The 18,984-nt window shown below is 30.8% G+C and overlaps 2 protein-coding genes across 2 annotated transcripts; both read left to right on the plus strand.

Annotated features, from left to right (window-relative positions):
- The first annotated feature begins 1,712 nt into the window (after positions 1–1,712).
- Positions 1,713–7,696, plus strand: LOC114190302 (kinesin-like protein KIN-14G). The gene is made up of 19 exons (XM_028079134.1): positions 1,713–2,115; positions 2,519–2,685; positions 2,853–2,996; positions 3,112–3,345; positions 3,447–3,518; positions 3,662–3,730; positions 3,884–3,961; positions 4,090–4,221; positions 4,449–4,530; positions 4,613–4,708; positions 4,804–4,980; positions 5,059–5,165; positions 5,268–5,446; positions 5,562–5,723; positions 5,968–6,221; positions 6,325–6,488; positions 6,611–6,793; positions 6,933–7,390; positions 7,479–7,696. The coding sequence occupies exons 1-19, from the start codon at positions 1,998–2,000 to the stop codon at positions 7,579–7,581; spliced, it is 2,979 nt and encodes a 992-aa protein (XP_027934935.1). The 5' UTR covers positions 1,713–1,997; the 3' UTR covers positions 7,582–7,696.
- A 7,756-nt stretch (positions 7,697–15,452) lies between these two features.
- On the plus strand, positions 15,453–18,660 carry LOC114191859 (probable protein phosphatase 2C 5). Its single transcript, XM_028081298.1, has 8 exons — positions 15,453–15,683; positions 16,204–16,457; positions 16,768–16,939; positions 17,024–17,241; positions 17,321–17,428; positions 17,540–17,665; positions 17,763–17,995; positions 18,136–18,660. Exons 2-8 carry the CDS (start codon positions 16,248–16,250, stop codon positions 18,353–18,355), a joined length of 1,287 nt encoding a protein of 428 aa, XP_027937099.1. The 5' UTR covers positions 15,453–15,683; positions 16,204–16,247; the 3' UTR covers positions 18,356–18,660.
- The last annotated feature ends 324 nt before the right edge of the window (positions 18,661–18,984 follow it).

The following is an 18,984-nucleotide window of genomic DNA, read 5'->3' on the forward strand; positions in this document are numbered from 1 at the left end:
AAAGTGAAAACAAAAATAAAATCCAAACTTTGCCAAGTAAATAAAAAGTATATCTAATTTAATATAGACATGAGTGTAAGATTATAAATTTTTAAAACTTTTAAAAATATAAAAATCACTAATGATTCCAATTTCAATATTTTTTTCTAAATTAAGATACATATTACAAAATTTGAAATTTGAAATATAAATTAATAAAGTTTGAATTTAAAATTCAAAATTGTAAAAAACTATAAAAATATGATAACAAAGTTTAAATTTGAAATTTAAAATCCAGAAGAAAAAAAAACTATGAAAGAAGGACTCAAATAGATGAGTTGACTAGATATCTAACTTTTGTATTTTTGTAAAGTATACTCTCTATATTTCTTTTGCATGGTCTACATTTTGTAGTTTTTGATCGTTTATTATTTATATTTTGTTTGCATCGTCTTACATTTGTATTTTCAAAAGCGTCTAATTTTTGTATTTTTATTAGGTCTACTCAACAATTTTTATATTATTCATTTTTATTAGAGAATCTACTATTACATTCTCCTACATTGTCTACTCAATAGATTATTTAAAATTAAATTTATTTCTTAATTTTAATTAACTCAATCTCAATATATTACTTAAAATAATTATATACAATACATTTTGTTAAAAAATATAAAATAACTTAAATACATTTTTATCATAAAATTAATTAAAAAATATTATTTAATTTTATAAAATAATTTTTATATTAAATTTGATTATCCTTTTATAATTTTAAATTAATTTAATAAATATAGTATAATTTTAAACTTTTGAAATCCCGGGTATAAATGCTAGTAGGTATATAAACGTAAGAACGGATATGAATGAATTATTTACTATATGTTTAAATGTAGATAAAGATGCAGTATTAACACCCTATTATGAGCTTAAAATACTATTTAATTCCATCTCATTGAAAAACAAATGACAAATTTAGATGCATACAGTTTTAATTGTAACATTCGTTGTCACTATTTTTCATCTAAACTGAAATGAAGTGCAAGTTTTGTTTCTGACAACAAATAAAAAAAGAACACAAAGATTCATTAATAATATTTTTTTCGACATAATTTAACGCGTTTAACTTCTATATAATGGTTAATGTATACGAACTACATTAACTAAAGATAATTACAAAAACAACGATATATATATATATATATATATATATATATATATATATATATATATATATATATATATATATATATATATATATATATATATATATATATATTTAGACGCCATTAAGAATTACAGTTAGTTGGCTGAAAAAGTAAATTTGATTACCACTAATTATATCTTTCCTTTTTTATGCTTATCAATATAAGAAATTCTTGCTTTTTAGAGTAAACTTAGTAAATATTTATTTGTTTATACTTATTGAATATTTTGCAACCAACGTTACTATGATGCTTTTGTTTATTGGCGAAAAGGTAGCGCTAATCATGAAGTCCAAACTATAGTATAGATGTAATATAGAGTGAGTTGAAAGTACAAAATATAATAATAAATTTGTAGAATTTTACATAAAAATAGTTACCATTTTCTTACCATATTTACATGCAAATATTAGTTATTACATATTTGTGAGAAGAGTGAGATATAAACTAGGCGAGAGGCTCGGAACCAGGTTTGGTGTAGCTTTTTCACGTCAATATTAGAAACGGGAAACTACACCAACAAAGAAAGAGAAAATTTTCAATAGCCATTTTCTCTTTTCTTTCTGCAATTCCTTGCCTTTCTCTGTGATTCTTCAGCAGCTCTATTCAGAATCGGAGGGGGGGCAAAAGGTTCATTCTTTTTGCCTTTCCCGCAGAAATTTAGCTAAACTATGGTGACTTTTTGAACATGATCGAGGTTCTTCATGGAAGGCTTGGATTATATTCTTTTAACTATAATGTCTTAGATTTGTAATAGATTCCGGTTGGAATTGTTGTTGTTGTTTTTGAGTTCGTGTTTGTTGAGGCCAAGTCATGGCGCCAGAGCTAGCCTTGCCATTCTCTGTTGTATCTGTGGTCGAAGATGTTCTTCAGACGCACGGAAGCTGTTTAAGCGACATTCACTTGGCATCAAGGATGGCAGAAGAAGCTTGTACATATCCTCTCTCTCTCTTCCATTCTTAATATTTATTTTTTTCAGGCAATGTTCACATTCAATCCATTGACAACGTTGGTTTTTTGCCTAGAGTGAATGACACTTGTTTGTGTTCTTTTTCAAATTTTAAGTACAGAATTTGGTGTTATTTTCAATCAGAATTAAGGTTTCATGTCGTTATGTTAATATACATAATAAAGGTCTTCATTAAACATCAAGTGAAATTCTGATTCTGATTGGATATCAATAGCAAGAGCAAGAGCATTTAAGGAATCACAAGTTTTGTGGTTGTTTTGATTGGTTGTAGTAAACCCTATATGTTGATGGCATCACAACAAAAAGATACAAGTTTGATAGTTGTTAGAATGCATGAAACTAAGACTGGTGAGTGGTATTGCAGCCTCAAGAAGGAATGAAGCAGCTGGGTGGCTAAGAAAGACAGTTGGAGTTGTTGGAGGAAAAGACATTCCAGATGAACCTACTGAAGAAGATTTCAGGATTGCATTACGTAGCGGCATTGTCCTTTGCAATGCTCTTAACAAAATTCAACCCGGAGCAGTGCCCAAGGTGTGTGTATGTATGTATGTTTGCTTCTGTTTCATGAAATTGAAATCTAGATGATAGTTCTTGTGTCCTCTGAGTATTACTTATACATGCATGTTCTTGACATTGGATATCAATCAATATCATTATTACTTTCTAACAAATGACAATGATTGAACCTGTACTGTTAGGTAGTTGAAGTCCCCTGCGATAGTGTTACCATTCCTGATGGGGCACCTCTGTCTACTTACCAATACTTTGAAAATGTAAGGAATTTTCTGGTAACTACGGAAGCAATGGGGCTTCCCACCTTTGATGTATCTGATTTAGAACAGGTGAGGCTAAGAGAGTTCATCGCCTTTCATTACTTTAATAGACTCGAATCACCCAATGCTGCATTATTATAATGCAAGTGTATTCAACTTTAACATGTTCTTCTTCCATGTACAGGGAGGAAAATCTTCGAGGATAGTGAATTGTGTTTTAGCACTTAAGTCTTACAGTGAATGGAAACAGGGAGGAAAAAATGGGTCATGGAAATATGGTGGGAATCCAAAGCCACCTACCAATGCTAAACCAGCTTTTGTGATGAAAGTCTCAGAACCATTCATGAGGTCTTTGTCAAAGAGTAGGTTAAGCGATAAAGATGGGTTACTGAATGATATTTCTACAAACATTGAAGGGGTAAGAGTACTATCATTTATAATCATCTTTTTCTTTTGTCTCTACATGTGGAGAATGAATATAGCATCTGTCTGACGTTTTGGTTGGATTGGTATTTGCAGGGTTCTATACCCTCTCTGAATTTACTAATTCGTGAAATTTTATCTGATAAGAAACTAGAAGAAGTTCCCATTGTAAGCGTTATTGCTTATCCTTAGCTTCAATATAGAATTTAATGTTCACTAGTGCATTCTAAATTGAGTCTTTCAGTTTTTACCTTTGTATTTTATTTCAAATTTACACTTCTCTGAAGAACTAATGTCTGTTGCTATTACAGGTGGTAGAGTCTCTACTTAGCAGAGTCATGGAGGAGTTTGAACAACGCTTGCTAGTCCAACAACAAATGGTGTGTTTTCTCTGTCTTTTGGCAAAGTTCAGCCCCATTAGTGACGTCAATCAAAGAGAAAATTTTCAAATTGTTTTCGTTTGAATGTCTCCTCCTAAAACTTGAGTCCATGAATCTCACTGAATTTGATGCCAAATTTTTTTACTTTGACAGTTCAAAACAACTCAAAACTATAAGGCACTGCCTGAAGCAGAGGATTCCAATGTGAAATCTGCTTGTAATGGTGAAGAGGTAAATCCCAAGATTTGAAGAGACTTTAGCAAAATTCTCAGCAAATTGCAAGTGAACGTATTCATATATCGCTTGGTATCATGGTGCAATTTTAAGTAACTTAATTTTCTGTTCAATCAATTATTAAGATGGAAGAAGACGAAGAGGTAGTGGTTAAACACAAGGAATGTGATGATGTGAAGTACAATGTCAATGAAGAACCTAACAGCCAGCATTTTAAGAAGCAAGAGTTAATTCAGCAGCAAAACGAGAACGTCCAGGTAACTCGTGCCAGAATAATATTAAATAACCACAATTGCACCATGTATAAGTCTAATACGATATACCATATAAGCATGCAACTAGAGCTAGATTGAGTGGTTTGACTTAAGAGTTTTCCTAGGAAGTCTATTGCCTAAACATGGACTAGGTATTTATGTTAGATCATTGTTTCAGTAATGCACTATGCATGAGATAAAGTAACCAATTTGATGTTGACAATCCTTAGGAATTGAAAATGATGGTTCATCAAACAAAAACAGGAATACAGGTTCTGCAACATAAATACCAGGAGGATATGATCTATCTAAGTACGTATAATGCTTTAGAAAATCCTATATTTTTTACAAAAACATCTATGCAGTCTAGCTGATTACTACCTACCCTTAATAGGTAAACACCTGCATGGCCTAGCTTCTGCTGCTTCAGGATATCAGAAAGTTCTCGAAGAAAACCGCAAGTTATATAATCAATTGCAAGACCTGAAAGGTAAAAACTCAAGTGGTCAGAGTCTAAACAATTTTCTCCCTTTATATCTATAAATTCTTAATAAGACTAATTGGCCAAATTTGAAACGACGGTAGGAAATATTAGGGTGTACTGTAGAGTTCGTCCCTCAAAAGGTGCCCAACCAAATCATCATTGCCCTATCAGTAACTTAGATGAAGGAAGTATTTCACTCTTAGTGCCATCCAAAAACGGTAAAGATGGGAAAAAGACATTTAATTTCAACAGAGTCTTTGGTCCTTCTTCAACCCAAGGTTGGTCTTTCAGTTCCTTCTGTAAAAATTATTGTCACTCTATATGTTTGCTCATGGTTTCATTTTTGTTTTCTGTAGCGGAGGTTTTCTCAGATACAAAACCACTGATTCGTTCGGTTCTTGATGGCTACAACGTGTGTATATTTGCTTATGGTCAGACAGGATCAGGAAAAACACACACTATGGTGAGGGATTTAGATTAGACCATCCTGTTTCTTCTTCTATGTTTTCTCCCTATAACTTGTTACGAGTAATAATTGTCTTATTGCATCTTTGTATTGATACAGTCTGGACCAGACAATTATACTGAGGAAACAGTGGGTGTCAACTACCGCGCTCTGAAAGATCTTTTCCAAATCTCAGACCAGAGAAAAGACACCATTCACTATGATATATCTGTTCAAATGCTTGAGATTTACAATGAACAAGTCAGAGATCTATTATCGGCAGACAGTGCTCACAAAAGATATCCTTTTCTCTATAATAAACTAGTTGTTTTCTTTATACAGGATTTATGTATGCATGCCATTTTAATGTAGTGATTATATTGCTCATGTTTGTGACCCTTTAACACTTCATACATTAGAAATCCGCAACAGTTCTCATAATGGCATTAACGTGCCAGATGCAAACCTTGTTCCTGTTTCATCCACTGCCGATGTCTTAAATTTAATGAACGTGGGACAAAATAACCGGGCAGTTAGTTCTACTGCCATGAATGACCGGAGTAGTCGTTCTCATAGGTATAGGCTAAGTTTATCTCTTAAATTCTTCAACTCAAAGCATTGATTTCATTTCAAACGACATGATCTAAAGAAAGAAAAAGTAGCCTTGGTTAACTTCATTATAGATTTTGAACTTTGAATTTTTCCCATTACCATTTCGGTTGGTGGAAAAGCTAACACATTTTGGTCCCTTTTTTTTTTTTACCGTGTAAGTTTTCATCACAATATTAATCTGTACTTACTTGTAATGCTATGTTTGCAGCTGCTTGACGGTTCATGTTCAAGGAAGAGAGGTAGCATCAGGGAATAGTCTTCGTGGTTGTATCCACTTAGTTGACTTGGCAGGAAGTGAGAGGGTTGATAAATCTGAGGTCACAGGAGATAGGCTGAAGGAGGCTCAACATATTAACAAGTCGCTTTCTGCTTTAGGAGATGTAATTGCTTCACTTGCCCAAAAGCAATCACACGTTCCTTATAGGAACAGCAAACTCACTCAGCTACTTCAAGATTCTCTCGGTATGCTTCCACTGCTTCTATATTATACATTTTCTTCAATTACTACGGTTTGTCTTCACTTCGGTGTTACCTGTTAAGGAGGTTATTTGTTTATATGTACCAGGAGGCCAAGCAAAGACACTTATGTTTGTTCATGTTAGTCCGGAGCCAGATGCCGTTGGAGAAACAATCAGTACATTGAAGTTCGCAGAAAGGGTATCCACTATTGAACTTGGTGCTGCTCGAGTTAACAAAGATAGTTCAGAGGTCAAAGAGCTTAAAGAACAGGTTCTTACAATTTTTGTCTGTTTTCTTAAACAATCAGTACATTAAATTAATGGGTGCGTATATCACTATTTATGCAAATTCCGCATTTTCAACACGAATGCTTCCACTGCCTTCTTGGTCAGATTGCGATTCTGAAGGCAGCCTCGGCCAGGAAGGATGGAGAATGGGAACAATTTCATCAGTCTGCAAATAGCATTCCTGAAACTCCAAAGTCCAAATCTCTAGTGTCTTCCATTGCACGGTCTTCTACTTCGTCTCATGGAAATCGTAAGCCACCAAGGGAAGATTCCAGTAGCACGGTGGAGGTAACGTATTCTCAACTGTAACTTCACGAAATTAATTTAATGCATCTTTGGTATGTGAATAATATGTGAATGAATGTCCTTCATCAAAACCAGCGACTGAAAAATGATGTTTACATGGATGTGAAAAATGGTTTTGTAGGAGAAGAAAAAGGGTAGCCCGAAGCTGACGAAAAGAGGAAGCCTTGACCCCGTGGACGTTCGTAGGAACTCACCACCTTGGCCACATCATGCAGAGGAAAATGGAAATGAGGATGATAAGGAATCGGTTTCTGGGGATTTTGTTGGTAAGAGTACAAAAAGGAATGGCCGCTTAAGCACCGAAAACAGCCTCGTGGGAGACTGTGACACAGAAAGCAAGCGGTCATCTTCTCCAATGCTAAGTCCCTTGCATATTTTTGGCCCTTCCAAAACATGCTCGGAGGTGGCCACCATAAATGACTGTGATGAGTTTGAGTTAGCAACCAGTGAAAGTTCTGAATCCGACAAGAGTTGGCAATCACATGTACGCGTACCAAAAACAACCTCTCGTTCCAACGGAGTAGCAGCTAAAACAAAAAAATCACCACATTCAAGAGAAGCCAAGAATCAAGAAAACAGGTTCTTGTTCTTGTCGATCAAAGGATCATACTTATTGTTCAGTTATACTCATGACTAACTTTTTATTTTGTTTGTGTGTGTGAACAAGGAGTACCATCCCGTCATTGTCTCCTTCATCATCAAGAAGACAAGTAGTTAGTCAACAGAGAAAGCATCTAGATGCAAAAAGAAGATCTGGAAACGCCAAATGAGAAAGCTGCTCAAGATATTTTGTTGCTTCACCACCTTAACATTGTATCTATAATTTAGTTGCTCAGAGAAAGCCTTTTTTTTTTCATTAGAGGGGCATTAAATAGTTACCTGTGTTTCTCTGGTGGCGAGCATGATTCCCATTAATTGTATATTCCAAACCATCTTTCTATACAAACCTAGTTTTGGTAAGAAAAATCCCCCACCCTTAGTTTCATGTACCCCTTGTGGCACTAGAACTATAGGAGATTGATGAATGGAGAGGAGAATGAAGAACAGAAAGACGCAGCTTGACAATTTTGTTTGTGTTTCCGACAGCACAACATTATATTGTCTCACTTTTGTACAGAGATGTGTGAACAAATGTCTACCGACAAGGGTTAGGATCGGTGCAGTGGAAAGGGTTCAAGGGTTATTGGAACACAGTGAAAGTGAAAGTGGTTGGTTTAGGCAAAGGAGTTCATCTTTTCAAAGTCACTAATTAAGGTGGAAACTTCTGTAAAGCATAGTGTTTATGATTAGTGATTCAGTAATGGGAAAAACAAAGGAACAATGATAACTTTACATTAAAAAAAAACACGTCACAACTTATTTTAATAATATAATAACAAAGTTAAAAAATAAAAAAAATATATATAATTATAATAAATAATATTCTGATTTGTTATGTGAGTATGTTCAAAAATATAGAAAAGACGTGAAATAGAAAAATAAAGTAAAATAAGCAAATTCTTTAAGTCAAGCATAGTTTTTTTCATTGTGTTACTGATAATTAAATTTGTGGAAAAACTTCATTTTACCACTTTTAGTACAAATTTAAACTTTTCGTTCAATGATCGGAATCAGATTCGAACTAATTACATGTTTAAAATCGTTATTTTTATCTCAAATTTATAAATGAAGATCCTGTGAGAAAAAATAAATACTTTATTTGATCGTTGAAATTGAATTTGAATCGTGGATGTTTAAAATAAACTGAAATTTGAATTGAATCTGTTTTAATTTTTAATCTATTAATCGACCCTTATTTAATTCCTTGGACTATCTAATTTAATTAGGGTAAGAAAATAAAATATTGTAGAAACAAAGTGATCAGATTTGGTGCAAGCAAGAGCATGTCTCAAATCGGATAAGAGGTTTGCATGACACAATCCAACTTATGTGTACAAAAGGTTCAGTTTTAACGGATTTAAATTTAAAAATAAATCTAGTATACTTTTTAGAATGATTTTGAAACGTATTTAGACCGTATTAACTCATTTTTATTTTTTAGTATTTTAAATATATATATATATATATATATAAATATAAAGATGATTCATCTTTTAGTGTTTACATTTCATAATTTTAATTTTATCTTTTATAATATTATTATTTGTTAAATTTTTAAAATTAAGAATTACTTTTACATGTTTTTTATTAAACAAATTATTTTCTCTTTTCTTTTTTCTTTTTTATTTATCGTTCATCGATCGTTATTTTTTTTTTCATTCAGTTTACTTTATTTTTTGATAAATATAAATTTATTTTGCATACTAATTTAATAATATTACAATATCATTACCTACTAATGTAATATCATGTATATTTAAAATATGTTTACAATAACGCATGTGTTTATGTAGTTTAAATAAAACGATTTAATTAAAAAATTGAGGTGAAATTTTAAAAATTACAAAAATAATTCAATCTCTTTCTATATCAAATAATGGAGTGGGATGGAGAATAAGAGTAAGATTTTCCCCTTAAATTATACACATTTCATTTTTATAAAGTGTTTTTTTAATGGATAATGATATTTTGACCAACTTCTAACTTATCACTTCAATCACTCTTAGATTATCACATTACACCGCTAAAAAAAATCAAAATCAAAATAACTAATTGAAGGGTGATTCTAGTGATGACATAAAAGTGAGTCAAAATATTATTATCTTTTGATAATACATAGTTTAGTGAGAGTAGATGATAATAAGGAGTCTTATATCTTCATAACATATACAATATAATTTATTCCTATAATATCTAGAAAAATTCGTTATTTTCTAAAGAACTTTCGTTGAAAGGTGGAAAAGAAATGTAGAGTGTATACAATTTTATAGATTAAAAAATAAGTTTGAAAGTAAAACCATTTTTATAGTTCCTCAATTCCTCAAATAAGTAATTAAAATAAAATAACAGATGTTAATTATCAGATAATAAATTTTCATATAACTTAACAACAATATTGTAACGGCATGCTTTTGTATTTTAATATAAACGTGTGATATAATTTGAAAAATAATAGTTATAATATATATATATATATATATTATAGTTAATTTTTTATTGATTTAATTACGCTTTTACACATTTATCTAGTACAAATAAGTTGGGATTTTGGTCTATGAAGTGAAAATATACAGAGTTCATGTCATCGGTGAACATTTGTATAGACTTGATGGATATCTAATTAACTATTTTGTCATAAGTAGGTTACCATATTAATCAAATTCCAAGCATATAAGTTTATTTCAACATAAATAAATCAGTAACAGAGTATTCTATGAAAAAAAATTGATAAGTGTTAATCTTATGTATTTAAAGTTTTGTAATTATATAAGTTATCTTTGGTAGAAAGTGAATGAGATAATTTATCAATCAATTTTGTATTTTATATTAAGTTATGTATTGTAGGTACCAGTAAAGTGAAAGGTATCCGTGGAAATATCAACTACGGTTTAGTGAATTAAAATATTCATTTAAGACCATCATCATGGTAATTACACGGTTAGTGAATTATAATATATTTTATTAAATTTACGTAAATCAAAACATGTTTTATTAAGACCACCACCATGGTAATGTTTCGTTGACACCATCACCACGGTAGCCGCATGGTCTGGTGGGTTCAAGCAGAACCGTTAATTCCATCACCATGGAAACTGAACAATGAAGTCTTCCCAAACCAAACTAATAAATTAAGTAAGTAGTTATATCAAGCAAGACAATAGACATGATGAAGAGGGATTGAGTCATTATTAGGTTGTCTCTAATCAAAGCTCATAGAAGAATACTATAAATAGATGTCAAAAGTATGGTTGTTAGTCTATTTAATACGCATTTAAGACTGTTTTAATCTGTTTGACCATTCAATACTTAACTAACTTGAACGTCCAAATATTTTCTAGCAAGTGCTACCAACCAGTTTGGACGAAAAAAATATCTTTATTGGTAAATGAGTGCAACTTACATAAACTTACAATTAATTAGAAAGACGCTTAATTCCTACGCCCAAAACAATTTATAATATTATTATATATTAGCTTATCCTATTTATTTGTAGTTTATATGATTGTGATAATTGTGTTTTCATATAAATTTTGTATTATATACTAGCTTTACACCATACAAACCAATTTTAAATAGACAATAAATTCTCATCAAACAATTCCTACTATCTCATACCCTTATAATTATCAATTTTTCTATCAATCAAACCATGTTTCTCATAACCAGGCAAATTCAATTAGTTCTATTATAATTTACTAGCTTCCTTTACTTGAATAAATACTTTACTTAAAAAGTGTTTCAATAGGGTCTACCTTACAAAATTTTTTCTATTAGTACACGGATAATTTTTACAATCCTAACATATATTTATCTTGAGACTTTTAACATCACATTCAAATTCTTGTACCCTCACTTGCAACATATCTACTAACAAGACTAAAAAAATAGTAATATATAAGCTTACTCTGTTAAAGATTTTGATAGAATAGGATTATAGACTTCTATGTCAATAGTCCTATAACATATTTTGATCTTCAAACAAATAAAGGATAAAGTCGGAAATATAAAGAAAAGACAAATAAAAAATTTTAAAAAAATTCTAGAAAGATTATAGTTTTTATAGTCTAACTTCTAATAATAAAATAATTGAATATAATCTGTTGAGACCATTATTATTCTTAACTATTTATACATAGTTACAAATAGAAGTTATTTTTAATTAAAGTTTGTCAACTTCTTTTTAATTAATATTAATTAAATATATTCTCTATACAACATAGGTTAAAATTATCCTGTCTTAATTTCTTTACTTAATAGAAAAAAAAAATTATGGAGTGATTATTTTGTTTACCAGCACATCAATGATTTTTTTTTCAATAATTTGCTAAGTAAGATTTGTTCTATAATGTTGACTTAGAAAATATTTGTCCAATACTAACTAGTATTATTTTTTTTTACGATTTCTTTTACTAGTGTTAGCTAGGAGATATTCTGAACCAACATTGATAGGAAAACTAGCGAGAAAACTTGAACCACAATTGTAAAAATAACTCCGACTAATGTCAGCCTAAGCTCGATATAAACTACAAAAGAATTTTGATTGATGCTCAGTCAAATTTTTTTCTTTATTACTGTTAAATGGATAAAATTCTCATGAACTTTAATTGAAAAATAACATTAATGAATACTGACTAAAAAGATAATTAATATTAATATATTTTAATTATTACTAATTTTTAATATTTACGTAATTATTTTACAGTTGGCAGCAGACCTTACCAAAACTAGAAAAATAAAGTTTAATAAAATTGAAATGTTTTGTTAAACAATTTTTTTTAAAAAATAAAACAATTTAAAATAAAATCAATTCAAAAAGTATGTTTAAACATGTTATAAATTATTAATTTTTCTAAAGTTTAATTATATATAAATAACACATCTCCTTATTCACAATCATAAAAAAACCAAGTAGAATAAAAAATGAAAATTATATATTCATTCTGGTTAGAAATTAATCGAAACTCTCTTGATTTGATACTTATTACTTCCTTCAAAAATATATTTTGGTACCACAACTCATTTATTCAACTGCAAAGAAAGTTTAGAGAAAATTGTAATTTTAAAAAATAAAAAAAAAATATTTCTATAACTCATTCTCATTACAAAAAAATATATATTTTAACAAAATTAAATGATTAAATACATTTAATAAATAATCAATAAAACTACTAAAAATTGCATAATATCTTTATAAAAAATCAAACATTATTATATTCTTTATCTTTATGTCAAATTGAGGAAGTATACAAAATTACGTGATACTGGGTGGGTGGAGATCATATAAAAATATCTGCATAATTTGGAAGTGCTATGTCTAATTTTATTTATTTATTGTGATTATAATATTATAATTTTATAAAAAGTCAACAAGGGTGTCCAAAAGAAAAAGGAAATGAAAGTGGGCCCCATATTGTGGGCCAACAATATCAAGTTATTGTGTGGGCGACAGATAATAGCCTTTCCAGCTGGTAACCACAGGATACCTACACCACGTGGCCACGTCACCATCACATTTCTCTGTATATAATAATAACTTCTTAAATTTCTCATTCATACAAGACAACTCCCATATTCTAATGTTTAACATTTTAAAAATTATGTTTCTCTATCATTTTATAAAACATTTTATTGTTTATCACTTCACATTAAAATAATTAAATTATTTAATATTGTTAAGATTAAACAACTAATGAAGTGTTTTAAAGTTAAAAAATATTAGTTTTTAACATGTTTTATCTAAAACTAATTTTAGGGTTAACCTTATATATAATTAAGAAATTGAACTTTCTTAAAAGAAATAGGAAGAAAACATAATTTTCATGATTAATTAAAATTTTGAATATTGATATTTTGTTCTATTGATGATTTGTTATGGATGTAAAACATATTAATTGAAAATTTTCTCATTGAAAAACAAATGATATATTATCCATTTTATCAGCTAAAGTAATATATTATTTCATTGTATATATAAAGATAAGGGTTAAATATGTTTTTGGTCCCTCAAGTTTCAGCGAAATTTGGATTTAGTCCCTCATCAAAACTTTTGACCAATTTAGTCCTTCATCTTTCAAAATGCGTGAATTTAGTCCTTTTAACCAAATTTTGTTAAGTTTATATGACGTTTGAAGCGTATTTCATGATAGTATTTAAATTATTTACACTATTTGACACATTTTTGCTTCAATGTTAACTTAAATACTATTATGAAATGTGCTTGAAACGTAAATAAACTTAACAAAATTTAGTTAAAAGGACTAAATTCAGGCATTTTGAAAGATGAGGGACTAAATTGGTCAAAAGTTTTGATGAGGGACTAATTCCAAATTTCGCTAAAACTTGAGGGACCAAAAACATATTTAACCCTAAAATAACTTTAAAACTATATTTGAATAAATTAAAAAAAAAAAACTTAGAATTCGGCAATTTTTTTTTGTCTGAAAAAAATGCAGCGTAAATAAATTTTATTGAAAAATCCTTCAAACAAGACAATATTGCGATTCATTATAAATCAAATCAAATAATAAACTACAAATAATAAACTACAGTACTAAAATAGCACCATGATGCATGCCGGAAGCTATTTTAGAAAGAAAAAGAATAAAAAATAATAATTTATTTATTGTTTGATAAATAAAAATGAAAAAAGAAAAACACATATAATCGCACACTGTTTTCGAGTTTTTTTTTTCCTTTCACACCAAATTATGAAAGCATAACATAATCTCCCCGATATTCCATCTATATAAACAATTAATTTAGATAAACATAGTAATAAATTACTCATATCAAATAAATTTGATCATAAAAATGACTCAATTAAATATAAAACTATTTTATTAACTTATATTAAAGTAATTTGAAATTAACAGATAAAGTCATAGACTCTTATAAACATTTTTTTTTCTACTCTTCTGAACGTAACTGCAATATTTGTATAAGAAAAAAAAATAATTAACGTTCCTTCCATATGAATTTTTACCGAACATTATAAAGCAGAGGGAGTGAAAAAAAAAAGGTTGCTAACTAATATTTGTCTAAATTATTTTTCCTAAATGAAATTGAACATTATAATATGTAACACACTTTATTCAATAACCTGAATGGACCCGTTAATAATCACCTAAATTTGTTGAGACAATGATAGCAAAAACATACTTGGAAATAGGAAAGTAAATCACGATAATGTTGTCACCAATGTTTTGACTTTTGGTTTTTATAAATCTTTCTTTTGAGTAGACTCATGCCAGCTTCTTATATACTAAGCATGCCAATTCAAGTACAGCTCAGAAAATTAGAAAAAAAGTTGTTTCCAATTAATTAAATTATATTATGTTATTTCTTTAATAATAATCTAACTCCATAAATGCTATATATATATATATATTTTTTTTTAAGATAACTACTCTTATCTATCACCAAAGAGACGTGTTATTATTATTATTATTTTAGAAAAAACTTGACACTGATATTTTTTATATTTTATGCTTTATTACTTTTCTAATTTTGAGCCTTCTCTTATATTATTGCTTCTAAAACCAGACAGCGACGAATCACACGCGTGATTTTGTTACATACCTTCTTGAGAAAATATCAATTACCAAATTACATATAAAAAAAATCGTCTCACAAAAGGAAAAAAATAAAAAATACATTAAAAAATCAGATTTACTCATTGGCGATGAACTTTTTTATTTTCTTAATTAAAAATTGAATGAAACAACGAGATTAAAGGGCAGAGGTTGACGTTTTTGCGCAATGACAGTGACAGGGAAACATGGTTTGGTTAGACAAATCTTTGCTTCCAAAAATCAAGATAGGGACATTGAAAAATTAACCCTGTTTTTAAATAAATATAGAAAAATGCTATTTACACAAATATCCTTCTCATTCTAAATTTCATTAGTAATTTAAAAAATCTTTAGTTTCTGTTGTGTGCTTTTGTGTTTTAATAAATTTATCTGAGCTGTTACAGAATTATTCTGAGACAGAGGGGTATTGGTGTAATTTTACGGATACGGCGTTGCGTTTCATGTTGTGAACTAACAAAAAATTGAGGTTTAGATTTGGGAAGAAAACAGTGATTTGGTTCTCTCTACGCGTTTCCTCCGTCTAGAAACTTTTCTCTACCAATCAAATAACAGAGCAAGATCTCTCCTTTTCTCCTCTTTCTCACTCCCTGAGTTCGTGGTGCCTCCATCCACACTCACACCTACTAGGGTTTATCATATTTTCCTCCAAATGCTGAATCTCCCATCTCCACTTTTCGACTGTGAGTGTTGCTTTTCCCACACACTCACTATTTCACTTTATTTTCCTTTGAAACGCAGCATCCTAGTTTGGTGGATATGCATATTCTCGAATACCTAATTATTTGTGAGTTAATTGTTCAATTTCTGGGTTCTGGAATTTGTTGGGAATTTGCTTCCTACCTTTTGAAATTTTATGGGTTTATTTGGTTTTCGGAAGGAAGTTCTCTGTGGTGTTTTATTGTAAAATGCAATTTATCTAGGATCTGTTCTACACTTCCAGATTCTTTGCTCCATGTGTTTACTGAGTAGGGGAAGTTTAAATTAAAATATTAAATGGATCTTACTTTGAGCATAAACAGTGTGGTCTCTATCGCTGCCTATTGTGTGTGTGAGAATTGTGTTGGTAAATAATATTACTGACATCCTAAAAGCATGTAGATCTGCTTGGGATGATTGAGTCTTTGGGATTTCTTTTCATTGTTGATCATGAATCTTATTATGTCTTTTATTCTTGTTTTCGAATTTTGTGTGGATGGTTAGGATTTCTTCACCGGGATTCCAGAAATGTTTAATTTTGAACTAAGATGAGTAGGACTGAATTATCTAATATGAAGCAGCCACCTGTCCCACTGGCAACCCTGATTGGTCGGGAGCTACGAAATGGAAAAATTGAAAAGCCTTTTGTGAAGTATGGGCAAGCTGGCTTGGCAAAGAAAGGAGAAGATTATTTTCTAATCAAGACGGATTGCCAGAGAATTCCTGGGGATTCATCAACACTTTTTTCTGTCTTTGCGGTATTATTCATTTTCTTGGTTTTGTATTTACTTTACATATGACTAGCGTCCTTTTTTTGGTTTTGGTGAAATGTTCTGGATAGATATCTGAATAATAAGAGATGAGAATATAGCCTAACATAAGGCTGAATTGGTAATCAGTGATACGGTTATGCAGATTGGAAACATGTTTGTTTCTCAGGTTTAGTAAATAAATGAGAATTGAAGTGTATGTTTTCTTTCTTCTCCTATATTTTTCTCAGTGATCAAGTGGAGCGTCAATTTATTCCCACAATGGTTATGATATCCATAAGGAATTCTTGATTGGCAGATCTTTGATGGACATAATGGTATATCTGCTGCTATTTTTGCGAAGGAAAACATACTAAGTAATGTTTTGAGTGCAATACCGCAAGATATCAGTAGGGATGAGTGGCTTCAAGCTCTGCCTCGAGCTCTGGTTGTTGCTTTTGTGAAAACAGACATAGAGTTTCAGAAGAAAGGTACATTTTCAGAATTTTCTTTGCATCCCAGTTGAAGTTCTTCACCAAGCGCACTTTTCCCAACCTTTTTAATTTCACCTTCAGGGGAAACTTCTGGAACGACAGCTACATTTGTTCTGATTGATGGATGGACTGTTACTGTTGCATCCGTCGGGGATTCGCGTTGCATATTAGATACACAGGGAGGTGTCGTTTCTCTCTTGACAGTTGATCACAGATTGGAAGAAAATGCAGAAGAGAGGGAACGCATTACTGCCAGTGGTGGTGAAGTAGGAAGACTGAACGTTTTTGGAGGCAATGAGGTATATAGTAACCTTCATATTCCTTTCTGATCAGTGAATTTTTAACAAGACTGTTTTGGTTTCTTCATATATTTTATAGGTTGGGCCTCTTCGCTGCTGGCCTGGTGGATTGTGCCTTTCTAGATCGATCGGTGACACGGATGTTGGAGAATTTATTGTGCCAATACCACACGTGAAGCAAGTGAAGGTTAGCTGGTTTTATTTTATAGTCTTAGTTTGTTGATGATTGATCAGTTTTATGTGGATGTGTTTGGTTCTAAATTTCAATTGTAACGATGTTCTCTTATTGGTTTGCCAGCTTTCAAAAGCTGGTGGAAGACTTATTATAGCTTCTGATGGCATTTGGGATGCTTTATCTTCTGAAACGGCTGCCAAGTCATGCCGGGGTCTACCTGCTGAGCTTGCTGCAAAGATGGTTGTCAAGGTGATGATTAATTTAGGGAATCTTGCTATTTTTTTCAGGAAGGGTGAGCCATTATATTCTCTACTCAATGCTGTGTTTTAACTTTTTTTTTTAACAGGAAGCTTTAAGGTCAAGGGGACTGAAGGATGATACAACTTGCCTCGTTGTAGATATTATCCCATCAGATCATCCTGTATTACCAACAATTCCAACAAAGAAACATAATATGCTAACTTCCCTTTTATTTGGAAAGAAATCCCAAAACTTTGCAAACAAAAGTACCAATAAGCTTTCTGCTGTAGGTGTTGTGGAGGAATTATTTGAAGAGGGTTCTGCTATGCTTACAGAAAGGTAACTAGGACTGTAAATACTAAACTTATATTTGCATGATACCGTTTCAAGTTGAACAATCGCTTTACCTTGTCACCTGCGTGGAGGAAAGTGAGAACAAAATTGTTTCTTTTCTTAAAGTCTGTTTTCTTAAAATGCAGATTGGGTAAGGATTTTCCATCAAGTACGAATTCTGGAATGTTCCGCTGTGCGGTTTGCCAAGCTGATCAACCCTCTGGAGATGGTTTACCAATGAACACTGGCTCATTTTTTTCTCCAGTATCTAAGCCATGGGAAGGTCCGTTCCTCTGCACAAACTGTCAGAAGAAGAAAGATGCCATGGAAGGAAAAAGGTCTAGCAGTCCCTCAGAAACAGCATAGTAATACAGTATTCTAGTAAACATAGTAAATATTAGTATAATTCTTCGCTGGCAGTGTGAGCATGCTTGCTTATTTGAGTGGTGATTGTCCAAAAGGTGTGTAAGAATGAGGTTGAGATCAGGTCTATTGGAGGTTGTTGCAAGTTTGTTTTTGGTGTGTGTGCTCTGCTGTTGGACTGACTGACAGAACAAACAACGATGCCTAGTAGATAACTTCTGATAGTTTGATACTAACGGCTTGTAAAATTAATTGACAATTTCATGGTTACGTCTTTGTGGAGTTGTCGACGATTATTTGCTTCTTTATGTGTAACTCTTAGACAACAAGATTATTCTCAGCTTCTGTCATAAAAAAGTTTAAGAGACTCCTAAACCCTCCATAAAACATGAAGATCTTAAATTCAAAACTCAAACATGGGACCTTGAAACTTAAAAAAAAAGGGATATTTAATTATTTATATCAATTGAGAATGAAGATTGATTACTGTTACTGTCTTTTTTACACATTTTTTACTTCTTTTTAACCTTCGAATCTTTATCTTTATTAACTAAATTTGTAGTTTCCATTATCTATAAGAAACTACCTATAAATTTTTTATAGTTGTTGTAATAACTAATAAAAAAGTAAGA

Source organism: Vigna unguiculata, chromosome 7 (genome assembly GCF_004118075.2).
Source record: "Vigna unguiculata cultivar IT97K-499-35 chromosome 7, ASM411807v1, whole genome shotgun sequence".
NCBI lineage: Eukaryota > Viridiplantae > Streptophyta > Magnoliopsida > Fabales > Fabaceae > Vigna > Vigna unguiculata.

Bases quoted from the DNA above. Each gene is read 5' to 3' on its own strand.
- LOC114190302 (XM_028079134.1), top strand. From the start codon at position 1,998: ATGGCGCCAGAGCTAGCCTTGCCATTCTCTGTTGTATCTGTGGTCGAA. The intron at 2,686-2,852 runs GTGTGTGTATGT...CTGTACTGTTAG, and splicing joins AACCCGGAGCAGTGCCCAAG to GTAGTTGAAGTCCCCTGCGA. The intron at 6,794-6,932 runs GTAACGTATTCT...ATGGTTTTGTAG, and splicing joins ATTCCAGTAGCACGGTGGAG to GAGAAGAAAAAGGGTAGCCC.
- LOC114191859 (XM_028081298.1), top strand. From the start codon at position 16,248: ATGAGTAGGACTGAATTATCTAATATGAAGCAGCCACCTGTCCCACTG. The intron at 16,458-16,767 runs GTATTATTCATT...CTTGATTGGCAG, and splicing joins CACTTTTTTCTGTCTTTGCG to ATCTTTGATGGACATAATGG. The intron at 16,940-17,023 runs GTACATTTTCAG...TTTCACCTTCAG, and splicing joins CATAGAGTTTCAGAAGAAAG to GGGAAACTTCTGGAACGACA.